General features: G+C 39.9%; 1 protein-coding gene across 10 annotated transcripts in view; it reads left to right on the top strand.

Moving 5' to 3' along the window:
* Nucleotides 1-11,689, top strand: part of LOC117150771 (neural-cadherin) — a 122,562-nt gene extending 110,873 nt beyond the window's left edge. For 6 of the 10 annotated variants that reach the window (XM_033317810.1, XM_033317813.1, XM_033317807.1 and 3 more), the window contains 6 exons: nt 905-3,206; nt 3,297-3,467; nt 4,599-4,840; nt 9,056-9,268; nt 9,402-9,572; nt 10,045-11,689. In XM_033317810.1, coding sequence (XP_033173701.1) covers nt 905-3,206; nt 3,297-3,467; nt 4,599-4,840; nt 9,056-9,268; nt 9,402-9,572; nt 10,045-10,166 — 3,221 coding nt within the window. In that variant the 3' untranslated portion in view covers nt 10,167-11,689. Of the gene's footprint in view, nt 1-904; nt 3,207-3,296; nt 3,468-4,598; nt 4,841-7,611; nt 7,851-9,055; nt 9,269-9,401; nt 9,573-10,044 lie in introns of all 10 variants that reach the window. The other 4 variants (XM_033317816.1, XM_033317817.1, XM_033317811.1 and 1 more) reach the window with 1 other exon arrangement.
* The last annotated feature ends 15,359 nt before the right edge of the window (nt 11,690-27,048 follow it).

Genomic DNA, 27,048 nt, shown 5'->3' with positions numbered 1-27,048 from the left:
TTACCTCGCAGAGGAAGTCCGAAATGAATAGCCAGGAATCTTTGGCCATAGAACGGAAAACGTAAACCGCATCGCACATGAAAATTTAAATAATATAAGCAAGGCAAACGCAGAAGATTCGCCCACCTGGGCGCCAAATAAAATGGCAAATGCACAAGTTTTCAATGAAATTACACCATGCAGAGTCTGCCGTAAAGTCCAAACTCCATATGTATGCATCGCAGCTCCCTTCGCAAAGCCAAGAAGTGAAGAGAAAAAAGTGGCCCAGCATTCACAATTTGTGTGGGTGGCAATCCAATTCTGAAGCCTCAGCTGGGAAGTGGAAAGGGCAGGAAAGTTTGGGGCTTTCGTGGAGTCCGGACAACTACGATTCGGTGACTTTATGCAAACGTTGGTTGGCCGGGGGAGCAGAAGGCCTTTCCAGACTCCTATTTGCATACAATTTGCCTAAAAACACACCATGGAGTGTCTTTAAAAATACATTTCAACTGTGCGTTCTCCGCCGGTTCTCCTGGGGTTTTTCCCCTCCGGGCCAGTAGTTTCCTTTCCTCCGGACGTCCAGACCTAACACTTGTTGGCTCAAAGGCGTAATTACAACAAATGGGCTATTGCACAAGTTGCATCTGCAATCAGGTGGAAGGGAAAACGTGCTGGCTAATAAAAGAGCTTAGTTTTTGGGTTGGTTAGTTGTCAGAGCTCATGGCTAACTGGCAAATGCCTTTGAAGTCCTGACTAGCAACTGGATTTGGGCTGGACCTTAGGCACTTAAATGACCGAGAATTGGTAGTTTATTCACCTGTAGACACACTTTTTAGGTAGGTCTTTCCATGGAGCTTTTCAATACAGAATGGAGGACTTAAGGATATCTATTCTAATCTATTATAAATTTACTTGCAATTTTCAGAGGGAGCCAACGGTGATGGCATGGCTGTAATATCGTCCCTAAGATCCTTCGATCGCGAGCAGCAAAAGGAGTATATGATCCCTATTGTAATCAAAGATCATGGCTCACCAGCAATGACTGGAACCAGTACCCTGACCGTCATAATTGGCGACGTGAATGACAACAAAATGCAGCCTGGATCTAAGGACATCTTCGTTTACAACTACCAAGGACAATCGCCAGACACTCCGATTGGACGGGTCTATGTCTACGATTTAGATGATTGGGATCTGCCCGACAAGAAGTTCTATTGGGAGGCCATGGAGCATCCAAGATTCAAGTTGGATGAGGATTCCGGCATGGTAACAATGCGAGCAGGTACTCGCGAAGGACGTTATCATCTCAGGTTCAAGGTCTACGATCGGAAGCACACTCAAACCGATATACCAGCCAATGTTACGGTTACAGTGAGAGAAATTCCCCATGAGGCTGTTGTAAACTCCGGATCCGTACGTCTATCAGGCATTTCAGATGAGGACTTTATTCGAGTCTGGAACTACAGAACCCAAAGCATGAGCCGCTCGAAGATGGATCGTTTTAGAGATAAGCTGGCTGACTTACTAAACACTGAAAGGGAAAATGTTGATATATTCAGTGTGCAATTGAAGAGGAAACATCCGCCTCTAACGGACGTTAGGTTTTCCGCACACGGATCTCCTTACTATAAGCCAGTTAGGCTGAATGGAATTGTACTGATGCACCGCGAGGAGATCGAAAAGGATGTGGGCATCAATATCACCATGGTGGGCATCGATGAGTGTCTGTATGAGAACCAAATGTGCGAGGGCAGCTGCACGAACTCGCTGGAAATCAGTCCTCTGCCCTATATGGTTAACGCTAACAAAACTGCCTTGGTCGGTGTTCGTGTGGACACCATTGCTGACTGTACTTGTGGTGCTCGCAACTTCACCAAACCAGAATCCTGCCGAACCACACCCTGTCATAATGGTGGTCGCTGTGTGGACACCAGATTTGGTCCTCACTGCTCATGTCCTGTGGGATACGCGGGACCCAGGTGTCAGCAAACCACTCGCAGTTTCCGTGGAAACGGTTGGGCCTGGTATCCTCCCCTGGAAATGTGCGATGAATCGCATTTAAGTCTGGAGTTTATTACCCGAAAACCCGACGGCTTAATCATCTACAACGGTCCAATTGTTCCTCCAGAACGGGATGAGACGCTCATCTCGGATTTTATTGCCCTGGAATTGGAGCGAGGTTATCCTAGACTGCTTATCGATTTTGGCTCGGGAACTTTGGAGCTGAGAGTCAAAACGAAGAAGACATTAGACGACGGTGAATGGCATAGAATCGATCTGTTTTGGGATACCGAAAGCATTCGTATGGTTGTCGACTTTTGCAAATCAGCAGAGATTGCCGAAATGGAGGATGGCACTCCGCCGGAATTCGATGACATGTCCTGCCAGGCGAGAGGACAAATTCCGCCATTTAATGAGTACCTCAACGTTAATGCTCCTTTGCAAGTGGGTGGTCTATATCGGGAACAGTTTGATCAGAGTCTGTACTTCTGGCACTATATGCCCACGGCCAAGGGATTTGATGGCTGCATTAGAAATTTGGTGCACAACTCAAAACTCTATGATCTGGCCCATCCTGGTCTGTCGAGAAATAGCGTTGCCGGTTGTCCTCAAACCGAGGAAGTTTGTGCTCAAACGGAAACCACAGCTCGCTGCTGGGAGCACGGAAATTGTGTTGGATCCTTGTCCGAAGCTCGTTGCCATTGTCGACCGGGATGGACAGGTCCTGCCTGTAACATCCCTACGATACCCACTACCTTCAAGGCCCAGAGTTATGTTAAATATGCTCTGAGTTTCGAACCCGATCGATTCAGCACGCAAGTCCAGCTAAGATTCCGGACAAGAGAGGAGTACGGCGAACTATTCCGTGTTAGCGATCAGCACAATCGGGAATACGGAATCCTGGAGATCAAGGATGGCCACCTGCACTTCCGTTACAATCTGAACTCTCTGCGCACTGAAGAAAAGGATCTCTGGCTGAATGCCATAGTCGTAAACGATGGCCAATGGCATGTGGTGAAGGTAAATCGATATGGCTCAGCCGCTACCCTGGAATTGGATGGTGGAGAGGGTCGTCGTTATAACGAGACCTTTGAGTTCGTGGGACATCAGTGGCTGTTGGTGGACAAGCAAGAGGGTGTTTATGCGGGCGGCAAAGCTGAATACACTGGAGTGAGAACCTTTGAAGTGTACGCCGATTACCAGAAGAGCTGCCTCGATGATATACGGTGAGTGTACTTATTATTAATCAGAAAAGTAAATTGTTTCCTAACTTTTAATTTATAATTAATTTCTTATTACTTGCTATCTATTTACAGTCTGGAGGGCAAACACCTGCCATTGCCACCGGCGATGAATGGTACTCAGTGGGGACAGGCTACCATGGCCAGGAATCTGGAGAAGGGTTGTCCCTCGAATAAGCCCTGCTCCAACGTGATCTGCCCCGATCCGTTCGAGTGCGTGGACCTGTGGAATGTCTACGAGTGCACGTAAGTTTCTTATCAGCTTACCATTTCATCTTATGAAAACCACCCACTGCTTTTCGTTTCTCATCAATCAAAAAGAAAAATTCATACCATTTAAATAAATTGACCGTTCGGACTGTACTTTCACATAACATTTACAAGCCAACAAAAAAGGGTAGAACCTCAAATTCCCGTAAGCCAAAATGGCGGTAAGAAAAACCCCAAAACCAATACCACAAAAAAGTTACAAAAAGGAAAACAAATCGCCAGCTTTTGATAAGCAAGCGCAGAGCTTACATTTGATAGGCTTAATCAATTAAGGGGGGGCACAAAAAATAAGAGAATACACGGTAGGAGGAGCAGAGTCCGGAAAAAAGCTTGCTGAAACTGCTCGTCAAAGGACCTCGTGCCGGAGATTCAGTTGAACACCACCACACCCATTGAACCCACACACATGGCACAAAAGTCAGTTAGTGATTGGCACTAAACGTTGCGTGACAAATCAATCGGCTTAGGCTTACGTTTCCGATTTCGCTTTGACTTCGAGTTAAAGTCGATTCGAGAATCCAGATCCGGGAGCAAAGAGCATTTGTCCGGCTTGCAATGGTCCTTGTATGTACATATTCACGCTTTTGTTTTCCCACACACAGAGCAACAGCAACAAGCTTAGCACAGGTACTACTACTTTGCTTATCTTTCTTGAACACACACAAACCACACTTCATACTTGTTGGCTTCAAGCTTTTGGCCAGGGCAAATCAATCAGTGTTAAATAGGGAAAAACACGCCCATTGGGAGAAGTCACTAGGGATTTTAAAATCACTGCTTAACAGTATGCCGTAGGAAGATAGTTCTCTTTCCGGAGAGCTATATTACACGTCTTGGTTCAAAGCTGTATTTTGTAATACTTCATAACCATTTGCGGTACAAAAAACAGAAATTATTAGGTATACTTGTACTCTCATTAAGCATTGCGCATAATTATCTGACAAAACTTGGACCTGTCTCAAATGTGTTAATTATCCATCACTCAATTGGAACATCCATTCGATACTTGAATTTTCGGTTGCCCAATTTATTTTCCCATTTATGCGAACAACTCAATTTCGAATAATTAATTATAAATAATGGTAATTGAAACCCGAATCGAACTAGTTGCGGCGACGGACGCATTATGTCGCCCGATTCCAAGGGCTGTATGGATCGCAACGAATGCCTCGATATGCCCTGCATGAACGGTGCCACATGCATCAATCTCGAGCCCCGACTCCGATATCGTTGCATATGCCCAGATGGATTTTGGGGCGAGAATTGCGAACTGGTGCAGGAGGGTCAGACCTTAAAACTCAGCATGGGCGCCCTGGCGGCGATTTTGGTCTGCCTTTTGATCATACTGAGTGAGCATCGAACCATAGAATCCCCTCCAAAAATCGAAATATGCGACAACAACTTTTAGTTATAATCAAGCAATTAGTGCTTTAGCGAATGCTTAGCGTTTTAGTGTCTATGTTGTTACGTTTTTCAAAGTTAATTAGCTAGTCGCAGTCATCCAATCAATTTCATGCAAATTCCATTTCATTTTACCACCAATTCGACATTTCAAAGGCCCCTATGCACTTTGGTTTTATTCGATCATCTCATGCTCTATCATTTATAAATCCAATCATTCGGCATCAAAATCACGGATCACCGAATTTACCTTTAATGAAAATTTATATATTTGGCACACGGCTTTCAATATGTCCGCTCACATTTAACCCATTCAAAAAGGCATTTCCATATTCATCAAACTATGATTTCATTTCCATACCATTTTGAATGTTTGTTTTTGGCACGTTTTCCGTTCAGCCTTCCACTCAATATGTCTAGTATTATTCCCTCTGTTTGTGTGTGTAAATATTTTATGTAACTAAATGAAGGTATGTATGTGCCGAATATTTAATGAATTTGTGACTTACTTCTTGCCAAGTACGAGTATTTCATTTGGACGCCGTCTCTGTAAAGTACACTGTCCATTTAGTTTTTGCGCTACACTCTGCCAACTATTCGCCCCGCACACTTTTCAAAATGCACTCAGCCAAGAGAATGAACAAGACCTGAAATGCCCTTCAGGTAAGTTAACAAATGTGCAGTCAGAGATACAAGTTGTCCAAGAGGAGACAAGGGCAAGCCACCCAAAACCGAGCAAGAGCAATTGCAGTTGTTAGCTTTGGCATTTCGAGAAATCACGATGCTCCAAATCCGCCCACCTTATACGGAGTCTATATACAAAAAAAAAAGATAAATACAGGCTAGGGAGGACAGGATGATCAGACAGCTCAAAGGAGCAGGTTGGAAAGTGGCACTAAGAAGCTGCCAGTTCCATTTCGGCAATGCCTCGCGAGGATTTACTACGTTTGCATTTGCTTTTTTTCCCCTACTTCTCGACTTCTTACGTTAAATGCCGGCTACGTGTGTAAACAGCCAGAAAAATGCCAGTTTCAGGCTTGGAGCTCAGCTCCATTTATATGCCACCTTTGCTTAACGTTTAAAAGCAAGCGAACCGCGGTTCACGAAGCATACGGAAATTATTTCGTGCCCGAGCCAACCATCAGCTGAAACTAAATGACGTAAAATATGGCAAACTTTATAGACCAAAAATTCCGTAGAAATTATCAAGTACCTTACTCACTTCTGATGGGCTTAAACTGTGCACTTGGGAGCAATCGAAGGCTGGAGGAGCAGCCAAGAGCAGGAAAAAACTATCCCTGACTTAACTTTTCAACTGGCGTTGATTTAGTGTGAAAGTTTCTTGCTGCTTTTGAGGTATTTACTCTATCCTCGCCTTTTAACTTGTTTGCTCCTTTTTTTTCTGCTGGCCCGCTGTGCGGAATTCAATGGTTAAGCAATGGCTTTTGCCAATAATCAATATATCAAAAGTGACTAGAGTCTGTATTTGAAAAGTATTCAATGGTGCTTGCAAAAAAGTCGCCCAATGGCCATGAATTTTATAGTTGCTGTGAAGAAAAGAAACCGAAGTGTAAACAAATTTTCGATTCCTTTCTATTCTGATCGAAATAAAAAGTCCATTACAGAATGATAGATTGGAGTTTTAAGCAAATGGCAAAACTAAGACTTTTACAGGAAATGAGCAACAAAAACGTGTAATAGTGACCTTAATTTAGGTGAAATTGTACGAGACCCATTTTTAAGGTCAGACATTTAGAATTTTTACGAAACAAAACATAGACAATTTCCCATGCATCTCAATTACTGCAGCCTTGAGTCCGAGAAATCTCCCTTGGCAATTTCACACCTCAATTCGCAAAAACAAGTGACACTGCAAAGTTTTTATCCCTCTGCTTCTGGAAGATCGAGTGTGAGTGCGTTTCCCAAAACTAATCAAAACAAACTTAAGGACTGAGACAAAATAAAATGAAATTCAACTTATGCCAAGAATGCAGCTAGAGTAAAACTTTCAATTCAATTCCAACCAGGGAAACAAAAACTGTTACATAATAATCATAAAGGGAAACAAAAATTGTAAAAAACAGCACTTAAAATGCGTGTTAGGATGGGGAACTCGATGAAGGGCGATGCGGAATGCAAATGCAAAAAGTTTGTAACACGACCAAAAACTGAACTAAAAACTCACAAAGCGTAAAATAATAGCTGCTACGAAAAAATAGGAAAAATGGTAAAGTTGCAACGAACGTTTAAAAAGACTTTTTGACAGTTTTTCACACTTTTAAAGGAAGCAAGCGAGTGAGGCAAATGAAAATATTCCATTCTCGAAACTATTGAAACGAACAAGAAAACAAGTAAGCACTGAGAAAATATCAACATCTAAAATCAGGAATAATGTTTCATTGATTAAATTATTGCATTATTTTCATCAAAAATTTGGGAATAGTAGAGTATAAGTAATTAATGGGAGTTTTGAAAATGATTTAAGCCTAAATTCCTGATTCTATGACGTTTATTTTTCTCAGTGTGACCATATGCAGGAACTTTATCCAAGACACATCCACACATCACACCCCAGCATGATGGAAACAAATTTTAAATAATTTCTTTTATTTTTTCAACACACTCGACACACCCACACATCCTGTACACCCCACATCCACCCAAACAACCAACCAACCAACCACTCGTGTACGTAACTTTTTCGGGGCTCGTCCTTCAGCTGTCCGGCGGGCTACAAAAGCTCGGGCAGCACCTGTGTCAACGACAACGAGTGCCTACTGTTCCCCTGTCGCAACGGGGGTCGCTGTCGCGATCATCATCCTCCAAAGAAGTACGAGTGCCATTGCCCCATGGGCTTCACTGGCATGCACTGCGAACTGGAGTTATTGGCCTCCGGCGTATTGACGCCATCCCGTGATTTTATTGTCGCCCTGGCGCTCTGCCTGGGCACTCTGATACGTAAGTACATACTCAGGAACCACAAAAGAGGTGTGGAACCAACGAATTGCTGAATTAAATCGAACTTTTAAGGCTTGAATAGCTCAAGAGAATGGTAAAACTTAAACTAGCGAATAAGGATTCCAACTATTCAATACATCAATTGCATGAAGAGAACCCTTTTAAATAATTACTTACTATTTTATTTATTATACTACACTTATCCAAGTTAGTTTTTACATTAATATTGCATTTTAACTCATTTGATTTCTTTGGTTTTCTTGTGCCAATTAAAAGTTTGATCAGACGTGTATCTGTCCTTTAAATATTGATGGCATTGCGCGTAAGCCATAAAATTAATTAAGTCTTACAATCAGCAATCTGCAATGACCGGAAACGACGGATCCCAGCAAGCAAACATGTCAAAAGTCATTTCCGCAAATTACATAACACAACAAAAGTCCTTCCTTTAATTAAAGTTTATTCGATGGTCAGCGAAATATTTTTGCATATCGATTGGGGCGTGACTGCAAAAGAATCCAAGTATAAATTAAACATTGTTGGATAAGAATAATATTTCGGCATTGCGAATGCCGAATATTTGACTAACACAATAATTGCAATTACATGCTGGCCAGCTGGCGAAAGGCAAGAAAAACAGAAAAATCCAACTTTCTGCGAACGAAGAAGCCGCAGCAAATTACTTAACGTCAACTTCAAGTTGTGGTGGCAGTTTCCACGACTCGAAATGCCCAAAAACTTTTTGTTTTCCCAGGGTTTTCCCGTGCAACAGATGCTGTCTGCGTTTCGCAATATGCTGAAAAGCGCGCTGGCCAAATTAGAAATACTACAGAAGACAGCGGATTCAAGTCGTCTGCAGCTTGATTTGCTATTTTCTGTTGACCAGAAAACTGGGACAATGTTGGCGATATTGTTTTAGGTTTCTTTTCGTTTCGTTTTCCCTATTCTTTTTCCGTGTTTCGGCTCTATTCCGCTCTGGTTATACAATTTAATTAAGCATTTTTCTGCCAGCTGATAGCGCACGAAAATGTTTGGACCCGCTTTTCCGCCGTCGAAGAGAAGTATAACTGAAATTGTTCTGCATGTTAAATTAAGCGTTGTATGATGCACTTTGTAAACCCAAGGAGTTGTTGTTGCATACAGAAGGAGGGCAATATTTGAGGGGAAATTGCATTTTAATATTGTTGAATTTTAACTATTCGCAGTACTCGTCTTGGTGTTCGTCGTATACAATCGTCGCCGTGAAGCGCATATCAAATATCCGGGTCCCGATGACGATGTGCGCGAGAATATCATCAACTATGACGACGAGGGAGGCGGCGAGGATGATATGACGGCCTTTGATATCACACCTCTGCAGATACCAATTGGAGGGCCAATGCCACCTGAGCTGGCGCCCATGAAAATGCCAATTATGTGTAAGTTTTCCCTTCTACACTTTAAATTACAATTAAGAACTATATTCTGTTTTGAGAGCATTTAAAACTTCCGAATATCAAGTAAAATGAAGTATAACACTATGGTTTTATTTTTAACGTCTCCTTTCTCCAGATCCCGTCATGACCTTAATGCCAGGTCAGGAGCCCAATGTGGGCATGTTCATCGAGGAGCATAAAAAGCGCGCCGATGGTGATCCAAATGCGCCACCTTTCGACGACTTGAGGAACTACGCGTACGAGGGCGGCGGCAGCACAGCTGGATCGCTCAGCTCGTTGGCTTCAGGTAGGCCTGAAAAAAGAATATTCCACTTAAGACTAGTTCTTGAACCCATTATGCAGCCGTTTAGTCACGAAACTAGAACCGAAAAGCCTGAGAAGCCCCAAAAAGTAGGCTACTAATAACTAGAAAAGCACTCAAACGTGCAGCTGAAAACTAGAGCACTCGATTCGTTGTTGACTCATCAACTTTTTGACATTTCCAGGCCAGCGTTTCTCAGATACAGCTGAATATTGGGTGTAGATCTAGGAGAAATATGAAACCAAAAATGGCTGTTCGCTCTTCTATTTTGACTACACAGTGGAAAAGAATACTTAATCGAGTTATATCATATTTTTTAATATCCAAAGTCTTAAAGCAATATTATGCCATGGTCTGAGAGAAAAATTAAGACATAAAAAACAATAATCTGCAACATTTTCTTGAATGCTTAGACTAAACATGGATTTTTGTTTGCGATTATTCGTAATTTTTGCAGGAACTGATGACGAGCAGCAGGAGTATGACTACCTCGGAGCCTGGGGTCCGCGCTTCGACAAGCTGGCCAACATGTATGGACCCGAGGCGCCCAATCCCCACAATACCGAACTAGAATTGTAAGCTGGTGGAGCGAGGAGTGGCGTGGAATAGAGTGGGGAGAAGGGAGAGACCGAATCCAAGTCCGATGCGGATACCTAGATGAACAAACTAAAACTGTTAGTAGATACAAAGTTGCATTTAAAACGAAATGAAGCCCCACTCCCGAGGGAAACTCACACACACAAAGAAAGCGCAACCAAAGAAGCATCTCAATGCTGAAGTTGGCAGAACTCTCTACGTAAATGGAAACTAAGAACTAGAAAACTAAAATAGGGGAAGGAAAGTGGAAGTGAAATCAAACACATATTATGACACGTAAAATGACATTTGTAAAAATATTTCATCAGCATTTAAATTTAAACAATTACGATAATGAGATTTAGTTGTTAGGGCAACCGGTAAGCCGAAAAACGGTTACGGTGCCACTTTTTCCAGCATTTTTTGCGGGGCAAGTTATGAACGAAATAAAACTAAAAATTGAGGAAAGAGATTTGTATGATGTAGGAGAGAGCATACCAAAGTTTAGTTTAGGAGCGCTTATGAATTTATAACTTTAATTCTCAAACCGATTTATTGTGCATATTATTTTAAGTTGTAATTATTATTTTAGGCATTTTATGTTTATAAGTTTGTGACGCATGTGAGAGTCATTTAGCCGTTAAGCCAGAACAATTCTCAACGCCTTTAATTTATCGATACCTTAAGTTAAACCATTTTTATTTCGCATTACTTTTTAAGGATTACGATTTAACAGAATTAAAACTTATATAAAGGAATACCCAAAGACTGTTTTCGTTCCATCATAACAAGTATATACATACATTAAAAACACGAAACATATATATATATTAACATATAAACATTACGAAATTTTTAACTGCAACCGACGGGCGTTTCGCAATTTGTCGCATTGTGTATGATTCAATTCACAGTAAACCACAATCGGCAAAACCTGGCCAAATTCCAGGAAGAAAGTACTCCTACAAAAATATTCTAAAGCAGAAAACCTATGCTAAAACTCCATAAAAGCGAATCAAGCAAAAGAGTAAAAGAAAAAGTAAAAGTAAAAAAAAAAGTAAGAAAACGAAAAATTACCTTTAGATGAACTTAGCGCAATTGATATAATTAAAATGAATACTTCAAAGGAAAACAAATGATATATATTAATGATGGAAAAATGGAAAAGTATTTTACATTGTATATATTATTAGTTTTAGCACGTATACAAAGAAACACACAGATACAACAATATTAAACCAAATCAAATTGGTAGCAAAACCTAAAATAATATTAAGTCATTTCAACTACAGAGAAAGAATGCATTGAAAGAAAAACAAATAAAATCCTCCATATACATAAACCCAAACTAACTGCATTTAAACACAAACTTTTTCCACACAACAAAACAAGCGGTTTGTAGATTCGTCCTTTTTTTCCATTTGTTTGCTGAAACTTAATCGATCGGCAATGGTCGCAAATTTTTATTATTCTTCGTTTGTTGTTGCATAGACCCACACATAATAAATGTTGTTTTTTAAGTTGAATTCGTGTGTTTGATTCAATTTGCAACAGTCAGCCAGAAAAACTAAACCAGAAACGCAGTTTCCCGATAACAGATTGTAGAGAACCGTAAGTACATAGCAAAAAATATATATAAGATCTGCGTAGATCATACAGTTTTCTAGGATCCTATTGTTTTCAGTTCCTTCATTTTACAGATTGTCCTTTTAGCAGACAAAAAACACGACAAAATTTTTGGTATTCGAATTATTCCTACTACCACAGAAGAATGTTTATGAACACTACTTAAGAAAAACCTACCATATACATATAACAAATGGAAACGGAGAAAAATCTAACAAAACTGCAACAAAAGTTGACTATTGAAAAGTGCAAAGATTTTAACGTAATTGTTAAACCATACAGCGAAATAAATAATAATACACTTCTCTGCTGTACTTGTTTGAGAAAATTCATAGAAATTTTAAAGCACATTAATTGTTAAATCGAACCTTAACTCGAAGTAGCCATTTACGAATAAACGAAGCCATTTTGCATGATTTGCCTGCTCAGTGCAGTACAGTGCGGTACGGTACAGCAAGTCCGCAGATCGAGAAACACACAGAACACTGCCAAAATTAGGTTTTAGTTTCGCAGGGACTCGTGAGGTTAATTCAACGAACCGTTCATTTTTCGCTTTCGCTTTTCTTTAGCGCACTGAACTTTTCATTTGGCCTTCTTGCTGACGCATCTGACTATGAATAAATTTTGCATTTATATATGTATAGGTCGAACAGCCAACGGAAACGAAAAAAATCTCAAACAACCACAAAACAAACATTAAACAATGCAAACATTTTAAATTGTAGACATTCAGATAAACAGCAAACAAAAGAACCGGGCGATATTTTATATTTATACCAGCTGGAAAACACACACAGAACAAAAAACCAAATTAGTAGAATGGCAAGTGAATTATATACTCATTTACACATATTTGTTATATATTTTGTAACGTAAGTTAGAAGCATATACTATATACTGAATAATGCACAGACACATACATATATAATGCGAAATACATTTACAACAAACACAAATGAACACGCCGACAGACTGACAGATAGACAGACCCATACATACGATGCAAGAATCATACTATTTGATAACTATGTATTTATAATGTATGCATTTTTTACCAACCCAAAAACAAGCGGCTAACAAAAACCGAATCTCCTCTATGAATCGTAAATCCCGTTCAGTCTAATAAAATGCAAAAACAGATACACATACTAAAACAAATGAAAATGCGAAGCCAGAAAACAAAAAACCGATTTGAATGCAGTTTTAGATAAATTTGCATATAAGTACATTACTATGTAAAATCCCTTTAATATACACAAAAAAGAAAATGCAAACGGAAACTAGTATTAAAAAATGAAATTATGAATAAATTACGAGTAATAATGATAAAACAAAAGCAAAGCAAACTGCTGGAAAAACTAACAAATCAATTGTGTCAGTATCGAAAATGATAATTAAGTAAGCGACAGAGAAAAGGCGTGAAAACTTGTAAGCTAATCACGCTCCACTTGAGGAAAATGGGGAAAATATTTAGTTAAGAAACCTATACACAACACACACACACAGACACACTGACATATACACACTCACTCATAGACAACATAAACAAAATGCAATTATATTAAACGAGGAATTATTATAAAAGCAAAAAACACACAAAAAGAAAAGTGGAAAGCAAACAAAAAGAAGGAATAAAAAATAAATAAAGAATCTGTAACGTTATATGGAAAGAAAAATTGAAAGCTGTGTATTTATTGAAGTGTGGTGAAAAAGGCTGGGGCCAATAAAGTTGGACTTTAACCAAACAAACTTTGTCTCCTATTTTAAATGAAATGTATTTATTCAGAATGACTTATTTCATTTCGGATGATTTAAATCCATAAATTGCCAAAGCTATGAAATAGAATGTTTCGTTAGTGGTTTCTTAAATATTAAAGAGTTAATTTTGTCCACTTTTTGCAAACTACAACTTATAATTCTATAAAAATGATTTATGTGTACTTTACACTTAAAGACATCATGGGACGCATAAATTTGAACTCTTGACTTGGGCATTTTTAGTTCCCGTGAAGCAAATGTAAATATGTTTGTGCCTCTTAGACAGTAATCCCTTGTTATCTTAGTACCACAATAGCCATTCCAATTTCCAGGTATCTCTGAGGAACAGTGCTATTTGTGTATTTGTATATTACATATTGCATTGTTACAAATGAAACCAATATTATGTCAATGTCGATGTTGAGTCAGACAAGCTCGCAGCCGCGGGCAGACACTCTCAGGATCAGAGTATATCCTTATTTGGCCTGTATGTGTATCCTTCATCTGCTTACACACTATCGCTATCAGCAAATTTAACCAGCAGTAACTATAAACACAAAGCGCACAATAGAAGGAAACACTTTTCCCGAGAAAAGAATATACAGACAAACAACGCTTCTCTGATTTTGCAAAGAAAGGCGGTAGGTTTTGTAAATGGATTTGGCCTTTGCTTTTGGCCCCGAATACAATTTCCTCTTTTGCTATCCAAAGAAGCGAATGAAAACTTCTCATCACCACAAAGGCAAATATATATGCGGAGGGAGGGCAGCAGATTTTCTTTCCCTACACTTTCCAGTGCGGCATCAAATTTCCAATATTATTGCTCCCTGTTGAACATTTGTCTTGCCCTTTTTTGCCGGCTCTTGGCACGTTCCAACAATTGTTTAAGGCGCCAAAACAAATTGCGCATACGCCAAGTGGTGCGGGCAAGGAGAGAATGTATATGCAAACATTCACTTCGAGCACAATTTATAAGCCACAATTTGTGCGGACTATTTTTAGCTAAACAATTTGTTTAGCCGTCTCTTTGCAGCTGTCGATTTATTGGCCAACCCTTTCCATCGCAATTCCCCCAACTTTTTCCCAGTTCGAACCCAATGTCTCCCGTCCAATTTCATTGTCAAGCTTTCGGTTTTGTTTGTTTTCACCCCCCACTCACTGGTATTTATGGGTTTTGTTTTGGGCTGTTAAATTTATGAATTTCGCGCTGACAGAAGCCGCTCGTTTATCTCATCTAATAAGTTTCGCTTGTTGCTCCACGACCCTCATACTATGGAACTTTCCATTTCGTTTCGGATTTTTCCTATAGCTCATTTGCAGTAAAAACTTTTGGTTATGGCCTTTCTAGAAAACACTTGAAAAAAATATCCAATAAGCAGGGTTTTAGGGATTTAAAAAGTTTTAAATTAATTTCAAGGACTAGAATTTTCAAATTATTACGGAAAATTCATACAGTGCGAGCGAAATAATTATTTATGCAAATAATTCTTCCTTTAGTCATTTTCTTTTTTTCAATATAATTTTACCTACCATTTAAAAATATGCATATATTTAATGCATATTTTATAAATTTTTGTTGTGCACTTTGTATTGATTTTGAGTTGGAAAAACAGTTTGATGAGCCCGCTGAACGTTTCAGTTTCCGCTTTGGGCTTTCGGCGCTCGGTTTTTGTGTGGGACCTCTTTTATGGCAGGTTGTTAAAGTCGAGAATTTTCCGATTTTGGCTGCGTACTATAGTGAAACAGCGAAGGCGGCCAAAATGCCGGTATTTTTTAGATAAGTGCTGCAGTTTATGAAATCGCTCTGGGCAGCTTGAATGGAATTTAGCAAGCGAGTGATGGGTAAGCTTTTAAATTGGTACAGCAGCGAGACATATGAATCGCATTTGCGGATGTCTGGCCACTGATTTAATCTCATTCATGCCGAATGATACTTATCATATTTGCACTTCAAAGAGGAATACCAAATAAAGGCATTTTCAAATGCGATTTTGCGCCCGAAAGCATGCAGTAAATATGCGCACTAGATAAGCACATGTCATCTACATATGTATGTTTGAACCGGGACCAGATTCCGGCTTTGTTTCGTGCCGCCCACATATTTCAATATTTTGCCAACATGTCACATGGATGACATTCATTTCCTACAGTCAACACGCACAATTTGCCGCTCGCAAATGAAATGAATCGCTCCAAGACAACAAAGTCAAACGGCGGAAAGAGCAGCCAGCGCAACTCGTACAAATCCCCTGACACACCGGAAAATCTTGAACGAAAAACCCAGAAAAACGAAAACGGTAAGGGGAAAGCGAAACATGTTTTAGCCCAAAAGCGAAAATCAACACATGCAAATGGCTAAAGTAAAAGCAAGAGCTGACAGCTTCAGGCCAGATGGCTGAGAATAGATTTCAAAAAATGTTTAGCAATATGTGTACACAAAAAAAAATTAAAAATTTTCTTTAATAGGGTGCAAAAAAACGGCATTTATCTAAGCACAATGTATTAAACTAAAATAATATACAAAACTATACATGCATTCTATGAAATATAATATTTAATTTAACAACTAAATATATCATTTTTTTTTTTTTGACTGCCCGACGTACATAAGAATATGTTTAAGAACACGGAAATACTTGAAATACCCTGAAAATGCGTGGGCTCAGAAAATGAACCGCTGGGAAACTTTAGCAATTTAAATCGTAATCGGGCTCAATTTGATTGTCCCAGCATTTCTGCACACCATGACCTCTTGTGGTTGGTTGGCCGTTAGGGTCAACTTGTCAGTCAATCAAAGGTCAAAAGGGTTTCCCAACTACGGCTGGAAAAAAAGTTGTAAAGAAAAAGGGACAACGGTCGCTGGTTGACAAGCATTAAATAAAGAGGGCGGATCGCTTTAGAAACATATTAAATTTTGTGGCTACAAATTACTTAATGAATGTGGGAAAGCCTTCGGATTCCATCATGGCACGAATGGGAAATATCCTGTTTGGCAAATACGCAGGCAGACTTGAGCTCTTGAGTGGACCGCCAAAAATGTTGATTATTCGGTCCTGCTCTGGAAATTTGCATAAACTGTCGCCGAGCACGTCTGTGAGCCATCTAATTGAGCCGAAAGAGGCCGGCTTAAGCTTGTTTTAATTGCATTAGGGAATAAAACGGATTGGGGGCACAAAAACCAAAGCTCGGGCTGAGATTTCTCCAACTCAAACAGACAGAGATCAGCATGTCAGGCGGTTAACCGCCATTTCAGAAATTAATTGGTATCTTTGGTTCCTACAGCTTTGGGTCACACATCCCACACATCCACTTATTTAAATTGATGGTCTCCCCGGTGTCCGGGTCAACATTTAGTGCCTCTGGCTGCTGTCGTCTAGAACGGTTAACGGAATTGGTGTTTTGGCCAAGGGATTAGTTTATTAGTATATATTAAGTGATGGCTCAATAGCGACTAAGCCGCATTGCAGTAGGCATAGGCTAAGCCCAGGCATTCTAGAGGTGCACTATGAAATTGAATTTTGAGTTGTTATACCGGAGTAAGATAACTCTATTCAGAATGATGTTCTTTTAATTTAAATTGTTTAAATCATACTAATACTTCTTTGCTAGGCTCCCGTGGAGCCTTCTTTGATGTCATAATAAAAGTATTTCCATTAAATTTGCTGTTGCAACTCATCACTCCATTTCACTACACAGCTTTCCACCGAAACTAATTTCATTTCTAAGAAGATTTTCAGTGCACTAAGCTCTTATCATCTTACCCACGTAATAGAGATTATGCCATTTAATAACGCAGCCACTTAGCGAAGCCGAAATCAGATTTTAATGGATTTCCATAGTCCCAGTTGCGACGGGAAATTGCCTTGAATTCCTGTCAATATCGGAATCCATTAAGATGTTCTGCGAAACAAATAATAGCAATAAGAACCTTAAGAATAACAGCCCACCCACACTGGAGATCACGTTTCTTTTCACTTTGAGTAATTTTCAGCACAATGTCCCCAAGCTCAACTCTTTCGAGTAATTTAAATGTATGTGCTCAGACAACGGTAACATTTTCTGATTGCTTTCCATTTGCGGAAGAGATTTTCCCCCCGTCGGGCGGTGGATGGATATTCATTTAATAAAAGCCAACAGCGAACAAATTTTAATGAAAGACTGCCAGCGCAGTGGGTCCTGCATTCTGGCTCCTGGATCCTGGGACCGTTGCATATGTCTGCGTTAGCCTTAAGCGCGTACAGTAAAGCCCCAAAGGCGAGAACGACCGAGCCAACAACAGGAGTTGCAACTGCAGCACCAAGTGCAATCGGTATACAGTATCAATGGGCAACGGAAGAGGTGGAACAAGGGAAAACGAGGTGGAAAGCCTGCGAATCGGAATCGGGGCTAAAAAGGACGAAAAAAAGAGGGGAACCGGCAAGGAAGGAAACCCACTGCGTTACGCTCCTTGCTGATAAACTCTTTGGCAGGCCTTTTGACGGGGTCCGAGCGACCGAAAGGACATAATAAATGCCTCACTTTTCGAGGCCAGAAGAGCGCGTCCAGGCATCGAAAAAAATTATAATAAAAGTAAATCCAAATTACAATACGAAGTATTAAGCATTGGTCATAAAATATTCAGCAGTAGACTATGGGAAAAATAGCTTTTGATTGCATAAATATTTCATAAAACTATTTAAAGTTAAAGAATAAATTATTAAATTATATAACATTTTATATTTAAGGAACCATTTCAGCATTTCCAACGTCTGCAAATATTACAAGTGAAATTTGTTTCTCTCGGCCTTACAAACATACTTGCAAGCCCGGGAAGCCAATTTTATTGAAATTTCTGTGTACGCAAGTTGTCATTGCGTATTTATGCTAAATGGACGCGGTGGCAAAAGGATATGCCAAGCGTCCCTTCAAAGGTGGACTCTGGAAAGTAAAATTAATATTTTTCGTTGGTTATCGATTATCGTCATGTATGCGATGAAGGCCCTTTATATACAGCACTTAAATTTAAAACCTTATACCAACACCTGCGTATCTTTCAATTTCATTGGCTTTTGCTTTAATAGTTTTTTTTTCGCTTTTGTGCGCCACTGTATCGCTTCTCATTTCGCAAATTGCATTACTGCCGAGTCATAATTGCGCTGATTAATTTCCATAAAGTAGCCATGGCCAAAGGGACTCGCTCTGAGTAGCCCCATAACTGCCCGGCAGTCGTATTCATATATCTTGGCTATATGGCAAGCCGGGTCGGTAAATGGATTGCAGCAACAAAAGTTTATTGCTGTCTGAAATTTCTCCCCTTTTTTAAATTATATGCTCGTATATGTACGGTTTGCTGTTTTCTTTATGTTTCGTAATTTAAAAAGGCAGTTTTCTCATTAGCATAAGAAGCGAAAAATATTACGAATCATCTGAATTCCCGGTTGTGATGATGCCCAAGAAATGGCAGAAGTGCCAAGGGATTAAGTTTCGCAATGGAATGGGAAGAATGAAAGATTAAAGTGATTATTTTCATTAATTGATCTTGGTAGGAGATATAAAGTGAGTATTAAAAAAGTAAAAGTTTCTTTAAAATTATTGATATTTTGTAGGACATTTTAGCTTAATATTTATCTTTTTTTATGTTATGTAATAATGAGTATTAAAAAATGCATATTTAATTCTTTAAAGAAATTACTGAATAGGAAATTCGTTCTAGGAAATATGACTTACGCACCCTTTTTTATTCAATACTCTACTTTTCCTGTAGCCCTTTTTTCCGCTTTCCAACCAAATGTCGTAATCTCATTTCGAAGCAAATATTTACCTGTCCACTGGGGCGCATGTCACCTGCCGATGTTGGATGCGATTCACCCATGCTTCCGTGACAGGAAACACGTGACATTTGCGCCCGTCGAAGGAGACGAAAACTTGAGCTTCTGATGTATGGTATCCCTTTATGTGTTTGCCTTTTTACACCGAGCCACCTCGCTCCATAAAAATCACGTAAATTTCATTAACAAAAGGAGAGAAGTTACAACGGGGAAATAAAAATTGCGAGGCGATTTAATTGTGCACGGAGAAGTTGACTGCCAAAAAGACGCGGAAGTCAGCCGCACACAATGTCACAATGGCTGCAAAGGTGGAAAAGGATATGCACCATGAAATCCATGTGCTTTTAATGCTGAAAAATGAGTTTGTGAGCGGCCAGCTGACCACCCATGGGCGCGCCAGCACCCGCTTTCCTCGTTTTCCCACCCGCTTATCACGCCCCTTCCACCTAGCTTTTCCGACCCCCTCGCCGCGCTTTTCGTGTGTGCAGCGATGCAATTTGGCGTGTGAAACGGGTCAGGTCAGTGGCGTCCGCAGTCGGCAACATTTGCAGTCGGAATTTATACTGCACTTTCGAACAAGTGGCCGCCTTTCCACCGCCATTTCCCCACCATTTTCCTATTTTCCCCCCCCCCCCCCCCGAACTGGCTTTGTTGTTGCTGTTTTAGTTCGATATGTGCTGCTGCTACAACTGCACTTGGCCAAGTCATTAAGAGTACGTGCCGGCCTTAATGTGTATGTGTTTGCTTCTTTAACTACATTTAATTGAAAGAAATTTTATTCGAAGTGGCTTTAATAGAAACGGAGGGGAACTCGTAAGCTGGGTTCCACTATAACTTGCCTTTGCATTTATGAAGCAGTTTATACAAATTTTTAAATTTTTCAATGCCATTTTATAATATACAGTCTTATGTCCATACCTTATTACCCTATTTATAGGTAAATTAGAGTTGATGAAAAGTAAAGTAGTATATCTCATTGCCATACATTTCCGATGCAAATCGAATTATATTCCCTATATGTACAGACATTCAGTTCTCAGACAATTTAGGTTTATAGCCAACCAAAAGAGAGCATTTCCCCCAACTAATATTTCATGATCCTGTCTTTGCCAGCGAAGAGTCTACTTGTTCGCCCTCCAATCCTTTGAGCAAAAGGCATAATCATAAATACTTGGCTTGTCATTTAGTGTGCAATTTCCGCAGCTCGCTGGGAAAACTTGCCGGTTCCGCCTGCCAGGGTCATAATTCCTTTTGAGTTGACAGTAAAAGTGGCGCTAATGTGGCAAAGAGTCTCGAAGCTAATCAGCCACAAAACTGTCGGCGATGATGACGCTGGTTATTGGTAGTTGAGTCGGCTGCTTCAGTTCGCCTGCAAACGGGCTGCAACTTTAATAAGAAAATGATTTCCGTTTGGCAAATTGGAAAAACGTTTGCGGCGTTTTGCTGGGTGATATTTCGTTTTTTTTTTTCTGCATCCTATCCGCCGCACTCTATTTCCAACCCGCCCGCCCCCTGCTTCCATATTCTGTAATCCATTTATATGGTAATTTTTGCGTCGCTCGTTGCGCATACGCCACGTGGCCTGTCATAACTATTTCAATTCGCACAACATGTGCTGCAGAAAGTGGCAGGAGCATTTTCGGTGGGAAAAGGCAGCCGCAGCAGCAGCAGCAGCCGCAGCAGGAGCAGAAATCAATAAGAAGCAGTTACCGCAGAACGGAAACGGAAATAAACGCAGCAGGTGAATGCTAAATTGTGGTTCCTCCTCCATCCTATCGACCCAACTACTCGGTGAATCTCTTCGTCTGGCCAACTGATTACTTACAGTTTGTTCAACTGCTCTACTTGTATTTTATTGTTTTTAGGAATACCTCCTCTACGCCCTTTGACGCCGGGTGGCGGGGGGAATCCGCAAGTTTATTTTCGCAAAGGTTTTGCCACCAAAAACTACCTGAAAAGGATGAAACAGAATTTTAGTCAATTGACACGGGAAATCGCAGTATTGCGAATATACCGCTTCCCCGGCTTGTGGAAAAGTGAGGAAATCAAAAAATTAAAGAAAAAGGAAAAAAGAAAAATCAAAAAAAGAAAAGGACTGACAAATGGACAAACAGGCGAACGGACAGTCTGAGGAACCAACTAGGCAATATATAATATATTTATTTTTTATATATTTATTATATAAATAATATTTAATAGGCAAGGAAACACTCTCATCTACATGTAACAAATTTCCCATAAATCTAATATAACCTCCTACTCTAGGAGTAATAGGTAGAACAAATTAAAACCAAACTTGAACAACTAATTAGTATTGGCAACAGAGAACTGCAAGGGTGGCACTTTTTTACCACTCGACTCACACCCTACAATTTTGTGTGCGGGTGCTACCCGCCACGCACATCGCGGGTACTTACAAACACACAGTATAAATCTGAACATGCAGACAAGACACCCCGTTGTGCGCGCACCCGAATCAATACGGTGCTCTGCGTCGCGGGTGCCGATCACACACTGCCTAAAAAGGGATGAGTGAGAAAAACACTTATGGGTTTACCGTTAAACACATGGGTGTTTCCAAAAATACTCGGGTGTTTCTAAAAATACTCGGGTGGTCTTGTCTGGTGGTCGACTATCTGAGTCACAGACAAGATGCGTAACTCCATACGTTTACACACTATTCTTTCGGCGTGGCTCTAGACTTTGTCAAATACTTTGTAAAATATGCCCTTCATCTTATTATTATATATTATTATAATTATATATATTATATTATATATTATTAATATATATATATATATATATATAATTTAATTATTATATATTATATATATTATTAACGTTATTATTATTTAAATATAGATTATAGTAAAAATAATAGTAATAGTAATAATGCTAATAGCCAAATCTATGTACATAATGTCACAAAATTCATTTCAAAAATGACTTTATGTAAGAATATTTCTCATTAGAGTATTCAGCTAGCGACGTGTGAAAAATTAATAAGGCAATGATTCGAAACGGGTGGCACCCATTGAAGAGCAAAGACATGAGCACAAAAATTTTCTTGGGTATTCCCTTTTACCCTTCATTTCTTATACCCGTCACGCTTCCTCCCATACAAATTTTAGGCGTACAAAAAATGACCAGAGAACTGCAGCCCGCATACAAAAAATGACGTGCGGCCGATCGTTGACTGTGCGTCCACTCACCCAAACGGTGATTGCGCAGCAGGCCTCGGGTGGGTTTTTTACTCGTCACAAAAACACCACGTTGGTAAAACACTCGAGTATTTTGTGTTGCCGCAAGTAGGGTGTCAAAAAACACGGGGTGCCTAGAGTACCGAGTGTTTATCGGGTGGACGTAGAGTACCAGTGGCAGGCTGCAGTTCTCTGATTGGCAACACAATTCAAGGCTTCGACAAAACGTTAATGCAGCTAGTAGATAAGAACCTCAAACTGATGCTGAAATTATTACATAGAAATGAAGTGCTAAGCATTTAATATTATATCAAATATATAAATATTTTTAAACAAATGACGCATACATAAGTATAAAGCTCTGGCTAAAATGTATTAAAAATATAGCCCCCTTAGAACCAACCGCAATTTATTAAAAATATAGTCTCCTCAACACTAACACCTCGTTTAACCTTATACTAAATTCCACTTGTTTTTCCATGGCCGCATTGTGTCCTCTTGCTTTTTAAAGTCAACACATACGAGGAATGGGTTAACGACAGTCTGGCAACAACTGTGGAAAATACGGCAATAAATTAATAACGAATTTAATTAGTTCTGTACCACTGGAATAGACACAGGCACCTATCCCACAAGGAGGAAAGATAGCGGCGCAGAGAACGGGCTTTGCATCCGAAAGGATTTTGGCGCAAAATGAGCCACAGTTGCGTTTTAGCTTCTGGTGCTATTGTTGCTTTCTGTTCCATAGGCGAAAACTAATTTGAAAACATTTTAACACTTGTTTGGCCATTTCTGCACCGGTTCCCCGTTATCCAGCGCTTTTGGCATTATTAGTGGCTGGTGCTGTCGTTATTTTATTAGATTTCATTTTAGCTGCTACATTAACTTTTCCCAGGCGTTGTTGGAAGGCACACACGAAATGTTCCACTGCCAGGCTTTATATTGCAAAAACATTTGTTCAAATAACGAGCATAATAACAATAACAACGGGCGCGGCACCAGCAGCAACAGCATAAAATATGTATCCACTTTTATGGAGTTTTAATTTGTTTTGTCGCCGAAAACATTTCCTAAAGGGGGAGTGCAACGAAGTTGGTAATATCCGTTTCACGTTTTTGGCAAAGCTAAAACACTCAAAAAGTGTAATTACCCAAATGGTGTTATAATTTAGACGTGTGTTAGGGGGACAAATTGAAAGGGCTCGGCAAGAAAAGTTGAAGAAAGTTTTCTGATTTTTCTCCAAAAAGGGGAAGTGCATGGCAAAGTTTTAAATGGCTGGGATTTCAATGGCTGCATTCTAATCACAGCGATTTATTTTTATTCTTTAAATTATTAAAAAAATTAACTACGTAGAATAATTTGTTTTCTCATTTAGCTTTGTTGATTCGTTATTAAAAATGAAATTCCAATCAATATCGATAGGAACACCCTACATATTGTTTACACACATCCCATTGGCATTTCCAATTGAAAATGTTGCGAATTGCAATATACACTCAAAAAATATTAATGTTCACATTTAAATTACCTGCAAAGAAATGTATTTTCTTTTTATTATTATTATTGCATTTTATTTACCTGAACATGTAGCATGTAACGGGTATCGGATAGTCGAGCTATTCGACTAGAGCTTCCTTTCATGTTAATGCATAAGAGCAATATAAATTACTTTTGACAATTTTCCAAGCTTTAAGACTCGGGACTTTCTTTTCATCTGAATAGATCTCAGTTTGAAGGATTACTTTCTTTCTGTGTGACATTGAATCTCAATTTATAATTTAGACTTACTACAATTTCATTTGTTTTCTATCTGCACTATATCTGCGCGTTAGATTTGCAAATAAATTACATTGAGGGAAACGTGAGCGCAAACTAAACTGAAATATGTTTTGTAAAATTCCGGCGAAAAATTGCGCAAACATTAAATTGGACAACATGTGCGCGCCTTTTGCTGTAGCTTTCGCAATAAATTTTACTGATTTACGAGAATGCGATGCTAGTGGCGGTGGTGGAAGGGCGGAAAGGGAGGAGGGGGGAAATAAATAAGAAGGACGCGAGGCACACGCTTAACTAACTAAATAAATGTTGCAACTTTGCCCCATCTGGCTGCATATCAAATTATTTGTTGCACTTTAATAGTGCCAAAGTGGAGAGCGAAAACTTTTCCTTTTAGCCCGCCATTTTATTTGCCATGTCCTTTTTCTCTCGCTCCCTTCAAATGAATTGCACATTTGACATTTGGCAAAGCATTTGAATAACGCAACGGCCCCGAAGGCGTTCTTCCAAAGCCAACAGGTGTCCTCGAGTGTGTTTGTGTGGGCCGGAGAAAAGCTTTTAGCATCTAAAGGTATGCAAATCAGTTGCTTCGCCACAAAGTTGCTGGCACTTGCAGCTGGGCGGAATGGAAAAAGAACTCGTCATTAACCCCCCCCCCAAATTTCCACGCCCCAGCTCAAAAGGGTAACTCCCCCAATTGCATTCTCGACCTTCTGCATTCTGGCCACGCCTTTTGTTGCAATCTTTGTAGCAAACTTTTCGCATTAGCTGCCGAGTTTGATACTCCAAAAACTATTATAGAAAAATATTTTTGCAACCCAAGTGCGGCCAAGGGTGCCAAGGGTGTGGGGCTTTCCGGAAAGGTTGGTATTTGATCCTGCAGCTGACTGGTGCATTCTATTGGCTGTTGAGGGGTGCATGCCGCAATGCTACAGTGGGGAAAGATTTAGTGCTCCCCTGGGCAATTTTATTTCCTTTGAAAGTTAGTTAATGTGTGCAATAACACATGAAACGATGTGAAATTAATTGGAATGTACTGAAAAATATATAAAATTGAAATATTGTTATTTAAAACAATGGGTCGAGGTTCCCTTGAATTAAATAAAAAAGTATTTCTACTAAAATAAATATGTGAAATTTGCTAGCATCTTTAAAATTATATTATATTCAACAACTTTAGTTTCATGTTCTTGTGGAGCGTGTGCTGGAAAACTTTCGTTAAAATTTTCCGACTGCTTTGCTACTTTTCACGTCATCGAGGTGCCTGGTGAATATATATTCTGTGTGTTTGGGTTGCATTATGTGTGCAGCCGTCGTTGTCGACGTCGTCTAGATTGGCACTCGATATTCGCAAGTGCATTCCCGCAACGTCACTGGGCTTTCCCCTTCACCCCTTTGTATTTTCAGCTTAGTTAACACAAAGGCATATTTACGTTACCAACCCAAACCCAAGCCGAGGAGAAAAACGAAAAACCCAAAAGTTACTTGCGTAAAATTTGATAAATTCCGGTTAAGGCTCCAGAGCCTCCAGACTGACGGCAAATCTAATAAAAAATACCATTCAAGGCTTCACTCTGTGTGTGTGTTGTGCCGCAGGCTACACTGCGGCCAAAAGTTAAAACTTTCAAAGCCCTAGTCCACTTTGTATGGGCAAGGCCCAACTCTTTTCGGCCATCAATATCGGAGCTCAAGTGGATGGCTGACCTCTTGGCCTCTTCTGGCCATTTGCAACATCGTGCATATGTTGCCGTTCTCCGTTCAATTACCTTTTAGGATTCAGAATTAGTATCCAGCTGGGCAAACATTTAGTTTGTGCTCCGCTACTTTAAGCTGAAGTCAGGCTGCTCGGTTGCTGGTTCCTGGTGAACTTGAACCAACTGTTGCCCTGTGTTCCGAGTCCTGTGATATGTAACTTGTCAGAAGTTTGCTGACGTGCAGATTAAACGGCGAGTAGTCTGCCAGGAGCTATGGAAACGCTACTCGAGCTGGGGATCATTTATCATGAGCAGCGTACTCGAAACATTTTGTTGACACTCTTGACGGCTTGCAGTTCATGGATAACGAATTTCGAGGATGCCGCGTTGGCGATGAAAGGGCAAGGGTTAAGCCGTTGGGTGAAATATTGTTACACTGTTCCAGCTCTTTAATTGCCACACCAAAACATGTTGAAGAAAGTGTTAACAGAGAGGCGTTGATTCTTTTCCGTTTGAAAATATACCGAGCACCTTTTAAATTTATTTAATGATTACAAATTTATACTTTGTATATTCACTATATTTTATGCCCAAACAACGCATTATTTATATCAAGTTAGTCGAAAACCAACCAGATCAAACACGGCTAGCACACACCTGCTGTGAATGAGCATTTACATGCAACTGGCTTGAAATAATTGGATTGAATGGGAGTTTTTCCATTCTGATGACTAAGGATAATAGAGGCAGGATACCTGCTGATCAACCGAGCATCACAAATCACAACAATCATGCGCGTTCAATTGCGCATATTGATTGTGAATATAATGCCCAGTGCCGTGTTGATTGTGCTCACAGGTCACATAACAAAGGTTGTGACCCATGGGACACGCCCACCGCCCTTCGCCCCCGTATCTGCGGGTTAACTAGCTCAAGTCCCCGGACAAGAGGCGTACTTTTGCGACTCACTGTGTCTTGCTTGTCATTTGTCTGCGTCGGCATCTGTGAGCTTGTGTTTCCTCCA

Source organism: Drosophila mauritiana, chromosome 2L (genome assembly GCF_004382145.1).
Source record: "Drosophila mauritiana strain mau12 chromosome 2L, ASM438214v1, whole genome shotgun sequence".
Classification (NCBI taxonomy): Eukaryota; Metazoa; Arthropoda; class Insecta; order Diptera; family Drosophilidae; genus Drosophila; species Drosophila mauritiana.
This window is presented reverse-complemented; position numbering and strand designations above follow the sequence as displayed.